Source organism: Agelaius tricolor, unplaced genomic scaffold (assembly GCF_023055355.1).
Source record: "Agelaius tricolor isolate 1412-34295 unplaced genomic scaffold, bAgeTri1.0.p SCAF_21, whole genome shotgun sequence".
NCBI lineage: Eukaryota > Metazoa > Chordata > Aves > Passeriformes > Icteridae > Agelaius > Agelaius tricolor.
The window spans coordinates 1383704-1401524 of NW_027269281.1; the positions used below are offsets into that span (position 1 = coordinate 1383704).

Below are 17821 nucleotides of genomic sequence, written 5' to 3' on the forward strand. Positions count from 1 at the left end.
AATTTAAACCCAAATACACTCATTTTCCTGAGCAGATGAATGGCAACACTTCCTGATCAAGATTCTACATTCTTAGATTCTAAAATCCCACTGGGTAAATATGCATCAGCCAGGCTCTCCCTTGGTGCTTTATACAAATGATCATTGTTTCAGTTACCAGATTTTCTAATTGGAAAGTGAGCAATAAATTTGAATACCTTCATAGTGCTCTTTTTAAATTTCTGTCTTAGGTTGGAAATGGGCGGCGTATTCTAGTCCTATCTGATGGGGCAGTTATCTTCTGTTAATTGGGCAGTTTTCTTTATCTCTTCCACAACCAATCCTCCATTCAGGGAGATAACTTCTGTTAATGGGCCATTGAGTGTCACTGCATGACTGATAAAATTACATCATCCCATTGTGAGAAGCTCCACCCAGAGGGAGGAGCCAAGCATTCCTAACTGGATATAATCAGAGATCTGGAAGACCACAGCCAGCCTTTTCCACTGGATTCTCAGAGGAGCAGCTGTCTTCTCCACTGGATCTTCAGAGGAAGACTATACCCTTCTACAGGCTCACTGTTTCAACAGAACAACATCTGCCACTTCAGGAGGACTGCAGCCACCATTTCAATTGGATTGCTACCAACACCCTGACCAACAGGTTGTCAGGTCGTATTCTGACTCTGTCAGTGTTGTTTTGTATTACTGCATTGTTTATTTTATTTTTATTTTTTTCCCTGATAAAGAACTGTTATTCCTGCTCCCATACCTTTGCCCAAGAGCCTCCTTAATTTCAAAATTATAACAATTTGGAGGGAGGGGGTTTACATTTTCCATTCCAGGGGAGGCTTCTGCCTTCCTTAGAAGACACCTAGACACTTTCACTCAAAGATCCTAGAGAACTGTTCTAGTTTAAAACCAAGCTAGAAAATTAAATCCACTGAAGATGCTCCCTTTTCCCTCCACCCCTTCTGGTAATGGAGGAACACTAGGACAGATTAAAAGTTGGAATCACAACTTACTGAAAAGTTGCAATACCCACACAATATTAATAAAAGAATGTACGAAAGAGAAAAAGAGTTTTACCCACAAAAGCGCACTCACCACTGAACAAACAAAAATGTGTCCCAAAGATGCCACCCAGCATGGTTTCCCAGACAAAGGCAGAATGGTGACTGGCCCTGGACTGGGGCAACATGGTATTTGGAAAAACAAAATGATATATCAGGAGGCTCTCACAGCCTAACTGTTTCCCCCCAGCCTGAAAACATTATAAAGCAGGGACAAAAAGAAACTTGGAAAGCTAGTTCATCCAAATGAGTTGTGCTGCTGAAATGCTGACTTTGTGCCACCTGGCACAGCTCGGGCCCCACTGCAGAGGCTCTCTCTCCAGGGTGGAGACAGCAGTGGTGTGAATACAGGGGCTCACTGTCTGGTGCAGTGGAGGCATGGCAGCAGCGACAGCAGTCCCGGTCCCTCATCCTTTCCAGAGTAAGCCCAGAAAAATAAAAAGGAAAACTTCCTGTTTCCAGGCTTGAGTTTTTCCCTTCCAAAACCACTCCCCCCAGTGGTGACATGGGTGGTATTGAAAAGACAGTGTAAAAAACTCCACCCCCTTGTTTCCGTACCCAAGATATTATCCATCCCTTATTTTATAACATTAATATCATGCCCAGATTTTATACCTTTTAACTATATACATATATATACATATGGCTATGCACAAGCACAGGTATTATTTCAGTAGTCACTGGAAATACCCCCAAGATGTTTGTTGAATTCTTTTAGTCCATGACTGGTGTAACTGGATCGGTTCATACTTATTGTCTATTGTATTTACAACATACAGTGTCAGTGTCATTCAACAACCCATATTACATATGCAATTCAACATTACAAACTGTTCTCACCCAAATATCAAATCACCTTGAGGTACACATCATGTTTCCCTGTCCCTCTTCATTTCCCACCAAGTGCACCCAGGTCCTTGAGCAAAAAGAGTCCCATGCCCATGGGTTTGCCTTTGCTTAAAACAGAACTAATCCAAGCTGTCTTCCCTAAGACATTCCTCATATGCACCATGGGGACTTCATCCCCTTCTACAGTATGTAGAGGTTCTGATTGGGCAGAGCCAGCTTGATGGGTGGAGCCTCTAGTGTTAACTAACCAGGTGGCCTTCACTAAATGTAGATCCCAATGTTTGAAGGTCCCACTGCCCATTGCTTTCAATGTGGTTTTTAACAGTCCATTACATTGTTCGATCTTTCCAGAGGCTGGTGTGTGATAGGGAATATGATATATTCACTCAATACTGTGCTTTCTAGCCCAGGTGTCTATGAGGCTATTTTTGAAATGAGTCCCATTGTCTGACTCAAATCTTTCTGGGGTGCCATGTGGCCACAGGACTTGCTTCTGAAGGCCCAAGATGATGTTCCAGGCAGTGACGTGAGGCACGGGATGTGTCTCCAGCCATCCAGTGATTGTTTCCACCACTGTAAGCACATAGTGCTTGCCTTGGCATGTTTGTGGGAGTGTGATGTAATCGATCTGCCAGGCCTCCCTATTGATATTTTCAGCCATCATCCCCCATATCACAGAGGCTTTACCAACTTGGCCTGTTTGATTGCAGTGCATGTTTCACACTTAAGGATAACCTGGGAGATGGTGTTCATGGTTTAGTTCACCCCTCAGTCACGAGCCCATCCATATGTTGCATCTCTTCCTTAATGACCTGAGGCGTTATGGGCCCATCAAGCCAGAAATAATTCACCCTTATATTTCCAGTCCATATCTACCTGAGACACTTTAATCTTGTCATCTTGATCTACCAGTCCATTGTTGCAATGCTCCTCAGTAGCCCAACGCTTGGGTATGTCTGCATCTACATGATAGATTTTTAGAGCCAACTTCTCTTCCTGGGTAGTTATGTCTTGTCACACTTTGGCATCCCAGATGTGTTTACTTCTTTGCTGCCAATTGGTCTTTTTCCATTGCTCCAGCCACCCCCACAGAATATTTGCTACTACTCACAAGTCAGTCTAGAGGTAGAGCATTGCACATTTCTCTCACTCAGCGATATCTAAAGCCAGCTGGATGGCTTTCAGGTCTGCAACCTGACTTGATTCACCTTGTCCCTCAGTAGCTTCTGCAACTCACCTCATAGGACTCAATACAGCAGCTTTCCATTTTCAATTAATCCCTACAATATGGCAGGAACTGTCAGTAAAGAAAGCATGTCACTTTTCATTTTCTGGTACCTGATTATATGGTAGAGCCTCCTCAGCACACGTCACCTGCTCCTCTTCTTCTTCTGATGACAGTCGGAAATTTTCTCCTTTGGGCAAATTCATTATGATCTTCAAGATCCCTGGGTGATTGGAGTTTCCTATTCAAGCTAGCTGTGTGAACAGCATGACCCATTTACTCTACATAGCATCAGCGGCATGATGTGTGGAAGGAACTTGTTTAGAACATCCAGCCCAACACTGGTAATCATGGTGCAAGAAAGATCTGTGCTTCAGTGCCAGTCACTTCTGAAGCAGCTCGAACCCCTTCAAAAGCTGCCAGGATTTCTTTCTTAGTTGGGGTGTAGCAGGCCTTGGATCATTTGTTTCCCGAACTCCAGAACCCCAGGGGTCATCCTCGAGTGTCCCCAGATATCTTCTGCCAGAGGCTCCTGGAAGGACCATTCTCCCTGGCTGCAGTGTAGGGTATGTTTTTTACATCCTATCCTGTCCTGACTGGCCCAAGGGCTATTGCATGAACAATCTGCTGTTTAATTTGTTCAAAAGCTTGTTCTTGTTCAGGGTCCCATTTGAAATCCTCCTTCTTCCAGGTCACATGATAGAGAGGGCTAACAATCTGACTGTACTCTGGAATATTCATTCTCCAAAAACCCATAGCACCTCGGAAAGCCCATGTTTCCTTCTTGCTGGTCACGGGAGACATAGCTGCTATTTTGTTGACCACATCCACTGGAATCTGATTATGTCCATCTTTCCATTTTACTCCTCAAAACTGAATTTCCTGGTCAGGTCTTTGTTTTATGGCAAAAACATCTTTCAGGAGAATTTGGATTATCTTCTCCCTTTTCTCAAAAGCTTCCTCTGCTGTGTTGCCCCACATGATGATGTCATCAATGTACTGCAGGTGTTCAGGAGCCTCACCCTTTTCCAGTGCAGCCTGGATCACTTCACAGCAAATAGTGGGGCTGTTTTTTCACCCCTGGGGCAGTCAGTTCCCGGTGTACTGGACACCCCTCCAGGTGAAAGCAAACTGTGGCCTGCACTGTGCTGCTAAAGGAATGGAGAAAAACCCATTAGCAATGTCAGTGGTGGCATTTACTTTGCTGCCTTGGAGTCCAGTTCCTACTGAAGTTCCAGCATGTCTGGCACAACAGCACTCAGGGGTTGTGTGACTTCGTTCAGGCCATGATAGTCCACTGTCAGCCTCCACTCTCCACTGGACTTAAGCACTGGCCATATAGGACTATTAAAGGGTGAGCAAATCTTGCTGACCACTTCCTGGCTCTCCGGTTCACGAATCATCTCATCAATGGGGATCACGGAGTCCCAGTTGGTGCAGTATTGTCAACAGTGCACTGTTGTAGTAGAGATTGGTACCTGTTCTTCTTTGACCCTCAGCAGTCCCACAGCAGAAGGGTCCTCTGAGAGACCAGGCAGGGTATTCAACTGTCTAATTTCATCTGTCTCTACAGCAGCTATCCCAAATATCCAATGATACCCTTTTGGGTCTTTGAAATGCCCTCTCCTGATCACTACAATTAATCCTTAGCAAAGCAAACTTTTTATATGATTGAAAAAAAAAATCTACTCATATTTTTAGTTCTCTGGAAGTATACTGTAACTCCTTCCAATTCCTTTCCTCCTAACAGTTTTTGCAATAATCTAGAAAGAAAACTTAAATACAGCAAGGAAACGTGCAACACATGGGGATCTAGAGCCAAATAAAAAGCAGAAGACAGAAAAGGCTTATTTTGCACATATATTTTTCAGATTCTTGAAGAAAGTGTCTACAATTTTAAAAATGCTTTTGCTAAGTACTTCTTTTGGCGATTCCATCAGATTTGCAACTGTACTACTTCAAAGTTTTGAGAACCAAAGTCTAACAAATACTGAATTGTCAACCATTATAGAATGTCAATGCGGAAATAATTTCAGCCAGGAAACAAGAGAAAGTATAAGAAGAATGCAAATAGATTTTTTTAAATGCATACACAACTTCTGGCAGGCCAGATGTATCAGATTTCTAAAAAGCAAGACTTGCATGTGGAATTCACATTTAGTGAATGGATGCAGTGAGTACAATGACTATAACCAAATCATTTAAGAAAAGAATAAAAATCAGAATTCTGTTCAGCATAACACTGAAAAATACAGTTTTTAAAAGTGCTAAAATTAGGATGAGTGAGATTCAGTAACAATGTTGACTTAATCCTTACATTGACATAGAAGTTAGAAAAACCATAATGGGGCACACCTAACTGGAAAAGCATTGTGCTTCACTGCACTCCTAAAGCAGATAATGCAAGAAAAATTGCAACTGCCTGTTACAAATCTCAGTTCCCAGTATACAAATGATGCAGCTGTTTCAACAGATTTTTGTAGTGGAAATGGCTTTGGACACAAATAAGAAATTCCAGCTTGACAGTCTTGCATTAATATTTGTATGAATTAAGAATAACTTAGATTATAATTCCTTAACTGCTTTTCGTTATTATCTTAACATGAATAAGAATGTCCTGTCGCATACATTCAAATAACTACTCTTGTAATTTTCTGCTTAGAAAACAACATAAATACCCATCTTGTATCAGGCTTATCATACCATTCATACGAACATTCAGTGAAAAAGTTGACACACTTACATTTTTCCTTACTGCTGTTACTGTTATGTAAAAAATCCCCATCAGAACGCATCGCAGGGAAATCATCTTCATCATCTTCTACCACTAAATGTGAGAAAGTGTGTGTTATGGGAGTGAGAAAGCTTTCCCAACTCTTTAGTGTGCAAAAAAGAATTAAGAGCATCTTCATGGCTAAGCAACATTTAAGATTTTTTCCTATAACAGTCATGACACATACCCTCCCGTCTTTTTTTTTTTGACCACTGTCAACATTACCTTCAGAAACCATCAGGAGACTAACATTTTCTCAGTGTCGAAATTTAGCACTTGATTTGATGGCAAGAAGAACATTATCTTGGTGTTACAACTGGATAAACAAGGAGTCACAATTGAGCAACTATCTACTCTTTTACACTAGAAAGTTCTCAAAGAAGTGGAATGGTACTTATCTATTGCTTTCTCACTATCAAAAGTTTCAGACTACCAGAACAAACATGGGAATGAATATTAATGCCTCAGAAGAGTGCATGAATATGACAAGCTGTGTTCTGGGAAGAACAATTCAGAGAGATGTAGATATCCACACCTGAGTCTACTAGGACTTCCAGTGTGCACTCAGTGCTCTAGCTACAGCCAATACATCTTGGGAGCATTCATTATGGCAGAACCTTTGCCTTTTTAAAAGAATATATTGTTCCTATGAAAACTAATAACCTATTGCTTTTCAATATAAAGAGAAAAGTGGTTTTGGCTGGGATAGAGTTCATTTTCTTCTCAGTAGCTGGTACAGAGCTGTGTTTTGGATTCAGAATGAGAATAATGTTGATAACACACTGATGTTTTGGTTGTCACTAGGTAGTGCTTACCCAAAGCAAGGACTTTTCAGTGTCTCATGCTCTGCCAATGAGGAGCTGCACAAAGGGCTGGGAGGAAGCATGGACAGGACAGGTCACTCAAACTGGCCAAAGGGATATTCCACACCATAGAATGACATGCCCGGTATATAAACTGGGGGGAGTAACCTGGAAGAGGGGGCTGATCACAGCTTGTGAACAGGCTGGGCATCAGTCAGCAGGTAGTGAGCAACTGTATTGTGCATCACTTGTCTTTCTTGGGTTAAATCTCCCTCTCTCCCTCTCCTTACTATTATTATTATTATCTTTTACTTTATTTCAAATAAACTGTTCTTATCTCAACCCACGAGTTCTATTTTCTTTCCTGAGTCTCCTCCCCATCCCATTGGGAGAGAAGGGGAAGTGAGCAAGCAGATGCATGGTACTTGGCTGCCAGCTGGGGTTAAACCATGACAGAGACAAGGCAATAAACAAACTTGAATTCATGTTATGGGGTAAACAATTATTGTTATATAACATCAAATGCTTAAAAGATCATTTATACAATTGACAGCTAGAGGTCAATATTTAAGTTAAGCATATTTTTATGGGAATCCAACTTCTGAAGTGAAAATAGTTAACAGTGTATGCAGAAATATCTACAATTGATCTCATTACTAAAGACCGAATTTAATATACATACTTCATTTATATGGTACCAAATGCTATAGTAACTATTTCACAGGCTATTACTGTGTAAAAAGTTAAATTCTGTGGAGATAACAGTTCTTAATTACAGTTTTACCTTTATCCCTCTGGAGTTCATCTTTGGAAACTGCATCTGCACAGGCATCAAAGTATTTCTGTAAAGTATCAACTTGTCTACACAAGATGTCTCTAAAGGTTTCCATTTCTGCAAGCTTCTCGCGTAAGCTATGGCCCTTCTGAAAATACAAGCAAAAAAAGGCTCAAATGCTTCTACAGGGTCAGCAATAGTTCAATGCAAAAAAAAAAAAAAAAGGATTTCTGCAATTATGAAGAATTAATTCTTTAAGCACATCAAAGAAATTTCAGATATCAGCAGCTATGAAATACTGGTAATGTTAGAAGAACATAAGAAACTGTATAAAAGTGTTTCTTACTCATTTTGTCCACTGGTCTCAACTTTTCATCTTGATTTCATCTGTTACTTTAGAGCATTCAATAAAAGTTTATTAAAAACACAATCTTATATACCATGAGATTTACACCTATTTATCAGGAAACAGTCAGTTCTCTAGTTTAAGATCTTTATTCTAGCCTTTACTCCCCCTTTTCTTGTGCTGCTCCTCTTCTGCCCCAACCAATTTAAAATGTTAAATATTATACACATGAAACCAAGAAAGCTGTCATTTGTGAAGTCATAGAATCAGCATTTCCTTTCATCTAGAAGCCCTGATATTCTCAGAAGTTCACTAAGAAAGACTAATGAATCCTCCCACAGGTTTGATTTCCTTGCCATTTGAAAATGACACCATAATTTAAGAGGGATAACTGCATAGAGGCATGAAAAAGTTTCCTGTATGATCTGTTCATCATCGCATGCTGAATTATTAACACTTATAGTAAACTAAAGATTTGTTTGCTTTTTTTTTCCTATAATGGTGTGAACAAGTCTTTGCATAGTTTATTTACTTTCCAGTTTTGTGTGTTATTTAAACACCAATACTAAGAAAATGTTATTCACTAACCTTGAATGAAGAGGTGGATGTTGCAGAGTATCCACTCGCTCCAGAAACAAGAGACACCATGGAGCCATGGCGTCGTAAACTTGACTCTGATGCATAGCCAGATTCAGTCTAAAAACCAAACCACACACAAAAGTAGAGCATTGAGGCTTTTAATAAAAAAATAGTGAAAGCAAGTTTAATATCTCCTCTAAACTAGCCCATTTGTTTCTTGTCAGGTAGCAGCAAGGGCTTAATAACTTGGATTGTGTCTGCAAGTTTAAGATGTTCATGTAGTAACTGTAAAGTTACTACGAATAATTTTTTTTGTTGTTATCATGTTGATCTGGAAAAAAAGTAGTTATCTGCAATTTATTGTGTACCCCTAAAACAGTAACTAATTAAATAATGAAAAAAATTTGAAAAACATCTATTGATTACAATAGCATGAAAAAGATAAGAAAATATTAAGTTTGACAAATGTCCTCACAAGTAAAATAGAAGAAGATAGTGAGGAACTGTAAGAAGAGTATTTTCCTAAAGGTTAACATAAAATGGCCCACACATGACAAAGAAGAAGAAAAACCCTGAAAGAGAATGTAAGACAGTGTTGGAAAATCTCATTCCCTAACTACTGTGCCAGTCTTTATAGTATTCATTTCTGTGAACTTTCTTCATCCCAGGAGGACCCTGAGAACTACTGACCTGTCAGCCTCACCTCTGTGCCTGGGAAGATCATGGAAGAGATCCTCCTGGAAGCTATTCTAAGGCACATGGAGGATAGGGAAGTGATTTGGGACAGCCAGCATGGCTTCACCAAGGGCAAGTCCTGCCTGACCAATCTTGTGGCCTTCTATGATGGAGTCACTGCATCAATGGACAAGGAAAGAGCTACAGATGGCATCTATCTGGACTTCAGTAAAGCCTATGACATGGTTCCCAACAATATCCTTCTCTCCAAATTGGAGAGACAAGGATTTGATGGGTGCACTGTTTGGTGGATAAGGAATTGGTTAGATGATCACATCCAGAGGGTAGTGGTCAATGGCTCACAGTCCCAATGGGCATCAGTGTCAGGTGGTGCCCCTGAGGGGTCTGAATTGGGACCAGTATTATTTAATATCTTCATTAATGACATAGATGAAGGGATTGAGTGTACCCTTGGCAACTTTGCAGAGGACACCAAGCTGAGTGGTGTGGTTGACACACCTGAAGGATGAGACGCCATCCAGAGGGACCTGGACAAGCTCAAAAAGTGGACCCATGGGAATCTCATGAGACTTAAGGCCAAGTGCAAGGTGCTGCACCTGGGCTGTTTGGTTGCACTGGGCAACCTCTGCTATCAATACAGGCTGGAGGATGAACGGATCGAGAACAGTCCTGCCAAGGACTTGGGGGATACCAGGGAATGAGAGGCTGGACATGCCCCAGTCATGTGCACTTGTGGCCTAGAAAGTCAATTGTATCCTGCGCTGCTTCAAAATCAGAAGGTCAAGGGTGATGTTTCTGCCCCTCTACTCCACTCTGGTGAGACCCCACCTGGAATACTGCATCCCGCTCTGGGGTCCCCAGCACATTGACCTGTTGGAGCAAGTCCAGTGGAGGGCCATGAAGATGATTAGAGGGATGGAACACCCCTCCTATTAGGAAAGGCTAAGAGAGTTGGGGTTATTCAGCCTGGAGAAGGCTCCAGGATGAGTTTATTGTGGCCTTTCAGTACCTGAATAGGATCTAAAAAATGGCTGGAGAGGGACTTTTTACAAGGGTATGTAGTGATAGAACATGGGGGAATGGCTTTAAACTGAAAGAGGGAAGGTTTAGATTAGATATTAGGAAGAAATTCTTAACTGTGAGGATGGTGAGGCACTGGAACAGATTGTCCAGAGAAGCTGTGGCTGCCCCATCCTGGAAGTGTTTGAGGCCAGGTTGGATGGGGCTCTGAGCAACTTGGTCTAGTGAAAGGTATCCCTGCCCATTGCAGGTGGGGTGGAATTAGATGATCCTTAAAGTCCCTTCCAACCCAAACTATTCTATAATTTTTAAGATATATAGTTAACATTGTATACTGCATAGTCATGGTTAAGTCAGAATGACTAAAGGACTGCAGCTCATCGCAAGGAGAAGGACAGACCCCACGCTGAAGAATAAAGGATACCCCTGTACTATCACAATAATGCCATCATCCTAGCCTCTCTAACATGTCTGTGAAACCTTCCCATTATCTGGCATCATAGAGAAGTAACTGTAGAAAGACCCACTCCAGGCACATCTCAATCATGAAAAAATCAGATGGAAAATGATGCCATAGAATTATAGTTGCTTAGCAAAACAATAATATATGTGTGTTAATTAATGATTGGCCAAATTATGTTGTATCTGAACACTTAAAAGGTAAAAGAACCATGTTTGAAATCACATTCGATGAACCCCATTTGAATGGGATACCTCATGACCATGAATAAAGAATTACTTGTAATTCTATACTATACATCCTCACCTCTCTGTCAACATGTGTCAGTTGCAAAATTTCTGTGACAAAAGAAACAGATGGTTCAGAGCAATATCTGAAATACTGCTAATAAATTTGATCAAGTAGACAGAGAATACTGTAAAGGATCTTTGACAGAATAAAAAATACTGCAGCAGCAGAATAATTCAGACAGGGCAGGGAAAAGGGGAGATGTGTTCATATGATATGGAACAAGAAAGAAGCAACAATGGAATTCTAGGTGTTGGACTTTTGTAGAAAATTTGAAAACGGCATAGGCTTTGGGAAGTTGAGAAAGTGCTGATAAATTAAGATGCAAATGAACTTACAGAGTATTAAAAGAAAGGAGAAAGGACACAAAGCTGTAGTTAGTTATAACAGGAGAATTTATACAATACTGCAAATGTGCAGGACAAAACATGTATATTTGGGTTACAAAGGAGCAGTGGCAGAGAAACACAGTTTTGGAAAAATTAAAGTATGACTTAAAAGAAAAATGTGACTTCCAGAATTAGCCTAATTCCTGAATGAATGTGACTGAATGAGATTACCTAGCCAAAACAAGTTAAACAGAGCCAAGAGTCAGTTTCTATCTGGCCCATTTAAAGAATGAGGTATAAGACAACAAAGAATTGAGGAAACAGAAGAAAGAGAAATAAGTATCAGAAGTAGAAGCAAAGTGGAAAAATGCAAGTATAGTTAGAAAATGGTATTCCAAATCTTGGTGGAAAATGGCTAAGTAATCATCAACTTAGAAGAAAAAAAAGAGAGAGAAAGAGAGTGAGAGAGCAGAAATGAGTGAAAAAGAAAAAAAGAAAAAAGGAAAAAGGACACTCATAAGTTCAAAAGATAAGGCACATCTTAAATGCTTAATTTAGCAAAAAAAAATTAACTTATCTGAGATTGCAGAGAGTTTTTTAATGACAGCTTATAGTGAAACAATATAAGGCAAGATGCATTTAGAAATTTCTGCTATAAATAATGAATGTAAAGCTATTTTATACTGAGCAAGAGTGCTAGAAATATAGTCGCACAAGTGTAGTGACAGAAGTGCTAAAAGGTCAAAATTTTAACAATTAGTACTACTATTTGTTTTAAACAATAGTTTTACAATATCTATTGGAATAAGCTTTTTATTAGAACATTTGCATTGGATACACAGGGCTCTTCTAGAATATTAGTTCAAGTGTTCAGCAGTATACCTAACTTCGGCAACATATTTGGTATACTGGACCACGTTTTGAATTGCATTGCACTTGTGTTACAGTACAGAGATTATACGTTAATTCACCAGATTGGAATTTCAAATATAACAAAACAAATAATGAAGCCTTGATTAGGTTTTTTGCAAATACTCAAGGTAAGGGCTTTTGGCTCTTTAGATGGATTTTAAGACTTTCAAATGCTTGACAAGTGAAAACAGAGGAAGTAAGGGAATAAAAGGATTTTTAAAAGAAAAATTAAGAGTTTTAGGCATACAATACTATAATTTAATTTCAGAAGTGTTTAATTAGCATAAACCTCAAGAGAGCATTTTGTAAGAGTTTCAAACCTCAAAGCATCATGAAACACTTCTGTTTAGATTTCTTCTAAATGCAAATCTAAACCAAACTTCACTGTTTTCCTCGTAACTTCAATGTTTACTTAATCATACACTACAAATATTAAAATTACTTGGAATGTGCTTTTACTACAGTCAGTTGGACAGTAGGGACTCATTCTGTTTTCTGTTTAATTGGATATGATTTAATGAACAGATCGGTTTTAAAATGTAGCCAAAATATCCATTGCATTGAGGTCAAAGCATTTTAACTAAGGACAGCAAATGTTTTCTGGTTTTCTCCTTTAAGTGGGAAAGACATATTTATGTAAAACTTGAATTTAAGCTTAAGAAGTGAAATTTCTGAATGTCCCTATTTGAAGATTTAATCAGTCACATCTTAATAGTACTACTCTAGTACTATTGTACGGTTTGTTGTCAGCTCACACATACTTTCCCGTTGTCTCTCTGCAGCATGGAGACAGAGTACTTTTTTTTTTTCTTTTAGATGGCTTCTTTTTGTTAGCTGAGGCAAGAAGTTTTTCCCAGACTGCATACAGCTTCTCTGGTGATTTCTGTGGCTTCTTCTGGAACTGTCCGAACAACAGAACATCACAGTGAGTCCCACGGTGTGAGTCCCAGCAAGGAGGCTGCAGGGACTCCTCATCCCAGCTCCGGACCTCAGGTAAAAGCCAAGCCACAGCTAAGGAAAGAACTCTGAATCCACCAGCTTTCTCTGCAGTGAGGAAGTTTAAAATCTAACATTATTCATTTTCTTTTCCCCGTGCCCTGCGGGCACTTTGTGTGTTAAATAAACCAGTTTTTTCACTTTCCTTCAAGAAATTCCTTTCGCATCGGTGGGGGAGGGAATGCCGAAACTTGCCTTCTTTAGAGGAGATGTTCATTTTAGGACATTTCCTCCAGAACTTGTCTCAAACAGACACTTCCTTTCAGGTAGTTGTAGAGAGTGATAAGGTCTACCCTGAGCTTTGTTTTCTCCAGGCTAAACAACCCCAGCTCCCTCAGCTGCTCCTCATAGGACTTAACCTCTAGACCCTTCACCAACTTTGTTGCCCTTCTCTGAAATTGATCCAGCACTTCATTGTCTTGTAGTGAGGGGCCCAAAACTGGACACAGGATTTGAGTATGGCCTCGCCAGTGCCTAGTACAGGGCAACAAGCTCTTCCCTGGTCCTACTGGCCACACTATTGCTAATACAGGCCAGGATGGCATTGGCTTTCTTGGCCACCTGGGCACATGTTGGCTCATATACAGCCAGCTCTTGACCAGCTACCCCAGATCCTTTTCTGCAAGCAGCTGTCCAGCCACTCTTCCCCCAGTCTGCAATGCTGCATGGAGTTATTGTGGCCTAAGTGCAGGACCAAGCACTTTGCCTTGTTGAACCTCATACAGCTAGCATCAGCTCATCAGTCCAGCCTGGCTAGATCCCTCTGCAGAGCCTTCCTACCCTCTAACAGATCAACACTCCTATCCAGGGCCCAAGGAGGCAGCAGACTTCCTTGTGAGACAGGTCTGATCGGCATACAGGGTGCTCCATCTCCCTCAGAAGGGAATCACCTGCTACAATTACCCTTCTTTCTTTTTTAACACTCAGAGTTGCAATTCATCTGGTTGACTGACTTGTTCTGGGTAACCCTTCAGATAGACCTTTGTTTCCATTATCATTTGCCTGACATTTTAATTTGTACAGGTTTTTTCTCACTTTCTCCAGGCCCACATTGGGCGCCAATATATTTGTCCCAGTTTGAGACAAATTTAGGAGGAAACATCCCAAAGGGGTGTCTCCTCTTGAAAAAAGCAGATTCCGGCAGCTCCTCCCCTGTTATGTGGGGTCGTTGGTCGGAGACAGGGATGACACAAACTCTCAGAGATCTAGGTGACAACAGTGTGTTTTATTGTTTGGACCCTCCTTATACAGGGGGTTTGAATTTCCAGGGCTTAGACAGCTGATTGGTTGGGATCTCTCTCCGCCCAGATCTCTGCCCAGTGGTGTGCTTACATCTAAGATTGAACAGGGTTGGCTGAGGGTCCCCTGTATAGGTTTGAATCCAACTTATCCAGGCACTTGTTACTGTGACATTCCCCCACCAGCTCAGAAAAGGTCCCCGTGGAGAAAGTGAAAACAACAAACTGTTTATTTAATAAGCAGAGTGCTCACAAGCATGAAAAAAATTAGTAATGTTAAATAATAAAACCTCTCGCTGTAAGAAAAGCTGGTAAATTCAGAGTCTTTTCTGTGGGTGTGGCTCGGCTTTCTCTCTCTGGAGCTGGGATGCAGCATCCTGGGCACCTCTGGGCCACGGTGTGGGCTCCTGATGTTGGTCTGAGTTTTCGGACCAGAGCAGAGATGAACAGTTCCAGAAGAAGAAGCCACAGTCCTGGGAAAACTTTTGCCTCAGCTCACAGATGAGAAACTAGCTGAAAAAGCACAGCTGTCCTCCCTCTGCACTGCAGACAACACAGGAAACTGCAGCTGCAGCAAACCTGGAGGAGGATATGCAAAGAAAAAAAAAACTGTGCCAAAAGAATTCCACTGCTCCCCCCCTTCGTTCTTAAAGGCACAGAACTTATACCTGGACAAAAAAGCAGATGATAGGGGATACCCAACCATACAGTCACCCCAGGACACCTACACAAAAAGCATTTAGGCAGTTTTAACTATGTGCAACCAAGGCGCAAATACAGCAGACTAAACAGCACACAACACAAATCCGAAGTGTGTGCACTTATAGATCATATTCACAAAACTGTCTCAGATAATTATGGTTTAGCAGCCAAAGGGAAAAAAAAATAAAAACTCCATCAAGAATACTTATTTGTCAGAAGAACCAGAACAAAAGTATTGCTTTATAACTGATGCCAAAGACAAGTCATCCCGCTCAACAGACACATGCAAGCAGATTGTTACAGACATGAAAACATACATCATGCAAAACCCCACTGCTCTACTACCATAAAGAGCAGGTCACTGCTGCATTTGTCTCATAAAGCAGATTGTAATTTATTTTTTTCAGTGCAGAAATACTCAATTACATTGACAAGAGGAATGCGGACACAAGCTTCTGTTTACATAATTTTTCATTTCCCATATAAAACTTGGAAAAGCAGGTAGAGTGCACATGATAGAAGCCAGCAGTCTCTTCTTGAAAACAAAATAATTTGCAAAAGTTGTATCAATTCATAGCATCAAGCACTAACGTTATTTTACCATTTTGAGTATATAGATGCAGTTCTTTAAATTCCATGCATACATCATATCTTCAAAGCTACGGACAAAGCTGGTATTTGTTAGTACATTGAAACACCTTCAGCTTTCTAAGGTGGTGCATGAAATCCATTAGTCCTTTCAAAATTATTTTCATTATGATAGACAAGAGGAAAGGGCCACATGATCCAAAGCTTCCTGTGATTCTTTACTTGAGCAGGTGCTGATATCAGCAACAAGGCAGTACATCAGAAAAACTGCTTTCAATAAAATAGCTAAGTATTCACAGAATCATATTGCAGCCCTCCATTATGGCTCACACTGATCCACCGGGTAAGGATTTCCTAAAGTCTGTAAATAATACTCTGGAGTAAAGCAAAGACTCACTGAAAAGCTCCCTCACTTAAAAAAAAAAAAAGCTCATATTTTTCTACCATATTTTTAAGGCATTATTTTGATTATGTCTCAATAAAGTGCCCGTCAAGCACTTCCATGTATGCTTGTCCACCAAAACAGATATTTTCAGTTAGCATTATAAATTATTTATTATTTTACATAACACAAGCAGCAGGCAGCACCTTCAAGACATACAGCTCACCCTAGGAAGGGATAAAACAGACTTTAGGATACAGTGACTCTAATAATTTTTTCTGCAGTATTTGTGAAAAATCTTACTAAAACATCTATGAGATCAAACCACAATGTGTTATAAAAACAATAATGTAAAAAAAAAGTAGCAACACAAAATGAAAGAGATGGACGGTACTATGAAAGACTTGGTGGATACTAAGCAAAAAAGCTCTATCAAACACCAGTGTTCCAAGAGCAATTTTTAGACTTGCTGCAGAAGTTTCAAGAATGAAGATGAGCCACAGAAGGGCTACCTAGGGATTGCTGTAGACAGAAAAACAGACACTACAGGTAGGGCAGTCCAGGATGCATTTCTGTGGATTGAAGTTAATTTTATCTTTAACATGCGTCTGTAGGTTTTATTTTTTCAATTGTTCTAAAGGGTCTGACAATAGATGGTTTCAAAAGCAAGGCAATTATCAGGAAGGTAGAGATAGAAATTTCACAATCCAGTTTACAGCAGATGGATGATGATTTCCCTGCCTACAGCCCTCTCAAACACAGTGCAGGAGACCACTTATAGAGAGCAAGAAAGCTTCTGACCTGACCTTTCTTTGCAACTGCAAGAACAGGTAAAGAATTGTAAACATATTTTTCCTGCAGCAGTGATAAATGCTGCAGCTCCACAGTAAATAAACATACTACATGCACAGGAGGAAAAAAATAGGAATTCTACAATGAAAAGCAACACAACTGAAAAATAAAAGTTATAATGATACAGCACTAAAATTATCGTAACTGCTCTACTCACTCATTCAATCTAAGTAACATCTTTTGGGTGTTTAGTTCTCAAACAGCATACATTTTTCTTAAGTTACAGTGTGTTGCCTGCAGACAATAAGCACCTTTAATAGCTATTGGAATTAAATACCAATATAGCCAGATGGAACGTGCCTGGGCTCGTCTGGCCCTTGCTGCTTGACCAAGGGCAGCAGCTGTGGTGGTTTCACCTCAGAGACACCTTTGGCAGGCTGGATGCTGCAGCTGGGTGCTTGGGACAAGTCCAGGCATGCAGGAGCTCAGGTTTACCTCTGGTGGAAAGGCTTTAGGCGAGGTGAAGGAAAAGGAGTCAAGTTCTGCTGGAGGGTTTTGATCCAGAGCTTTATTCCTGGCACACAGGCCTCTGAATGCAGTAACAGCTCTAACAGAACTAATGAACTGTGTGATTGTTGTGTCTTTTAACTCCAGGGAGAGGGGGAGGGAAGGGGTAGGGATCCCACCAACCAGGTAAGGGGGGGAAGTCTCAGGGGACAAATGACACCTGGATGGCCCAATGTCCCCCAGGGTTGAAAGGCATCTTTTGAACTTCACCAATCACACGACAACCTTTCTGGAATGCCAAGATTGACGGACAGCACTCAGCAATGGGCAAGGGAGGGGAAGGGAGAGGTTGTTGGCACACCTGGGGAAAGAACCGGGATGACTTGGACAGGCTATTACATCACACCGCAACAAATAGCTGCATGAGCTAGAGTGGTACACAGGTTAATAAGCCCTGGAACCATATACTGCTTTCTAAAGAAAGGGAAAGGGCCAAGAAGTAGTACAAAC

At 40.7% G+C, this 17821-nt stretch overlaps 1 protein-coding gene across 2 annotated transcripts in view; it reads right to left on the minus strand.

Annotated features, from left to right (window-relative positions):
- Positions 1-17821, minus strand: part of LOC139598949 (ceramide transfer protein-like) — a 161985-nt gene that overhangs the window by 42281 nt on the left and 101883 nt on the right. For both annotated transcript variants that reach the window (XM_071445878.1, XM_071445876.1), the window contains exons 4-6: positions 8411-8518; positions 7486-7624; positions 5869-5952 (exon numbers count right to left, since the gene is read on the minus strand). In XM_071445878.1, coding sequence (XP_071301979.1) covers positions 5869-5952; positions 7486-7624; positions 8411-8518 — 331 coding nt within the window. The remainder of the gene's footprint in view (positions 1-5868; positions 5953-7485; positions 7625-8410; positions 8519-17821) is intronic.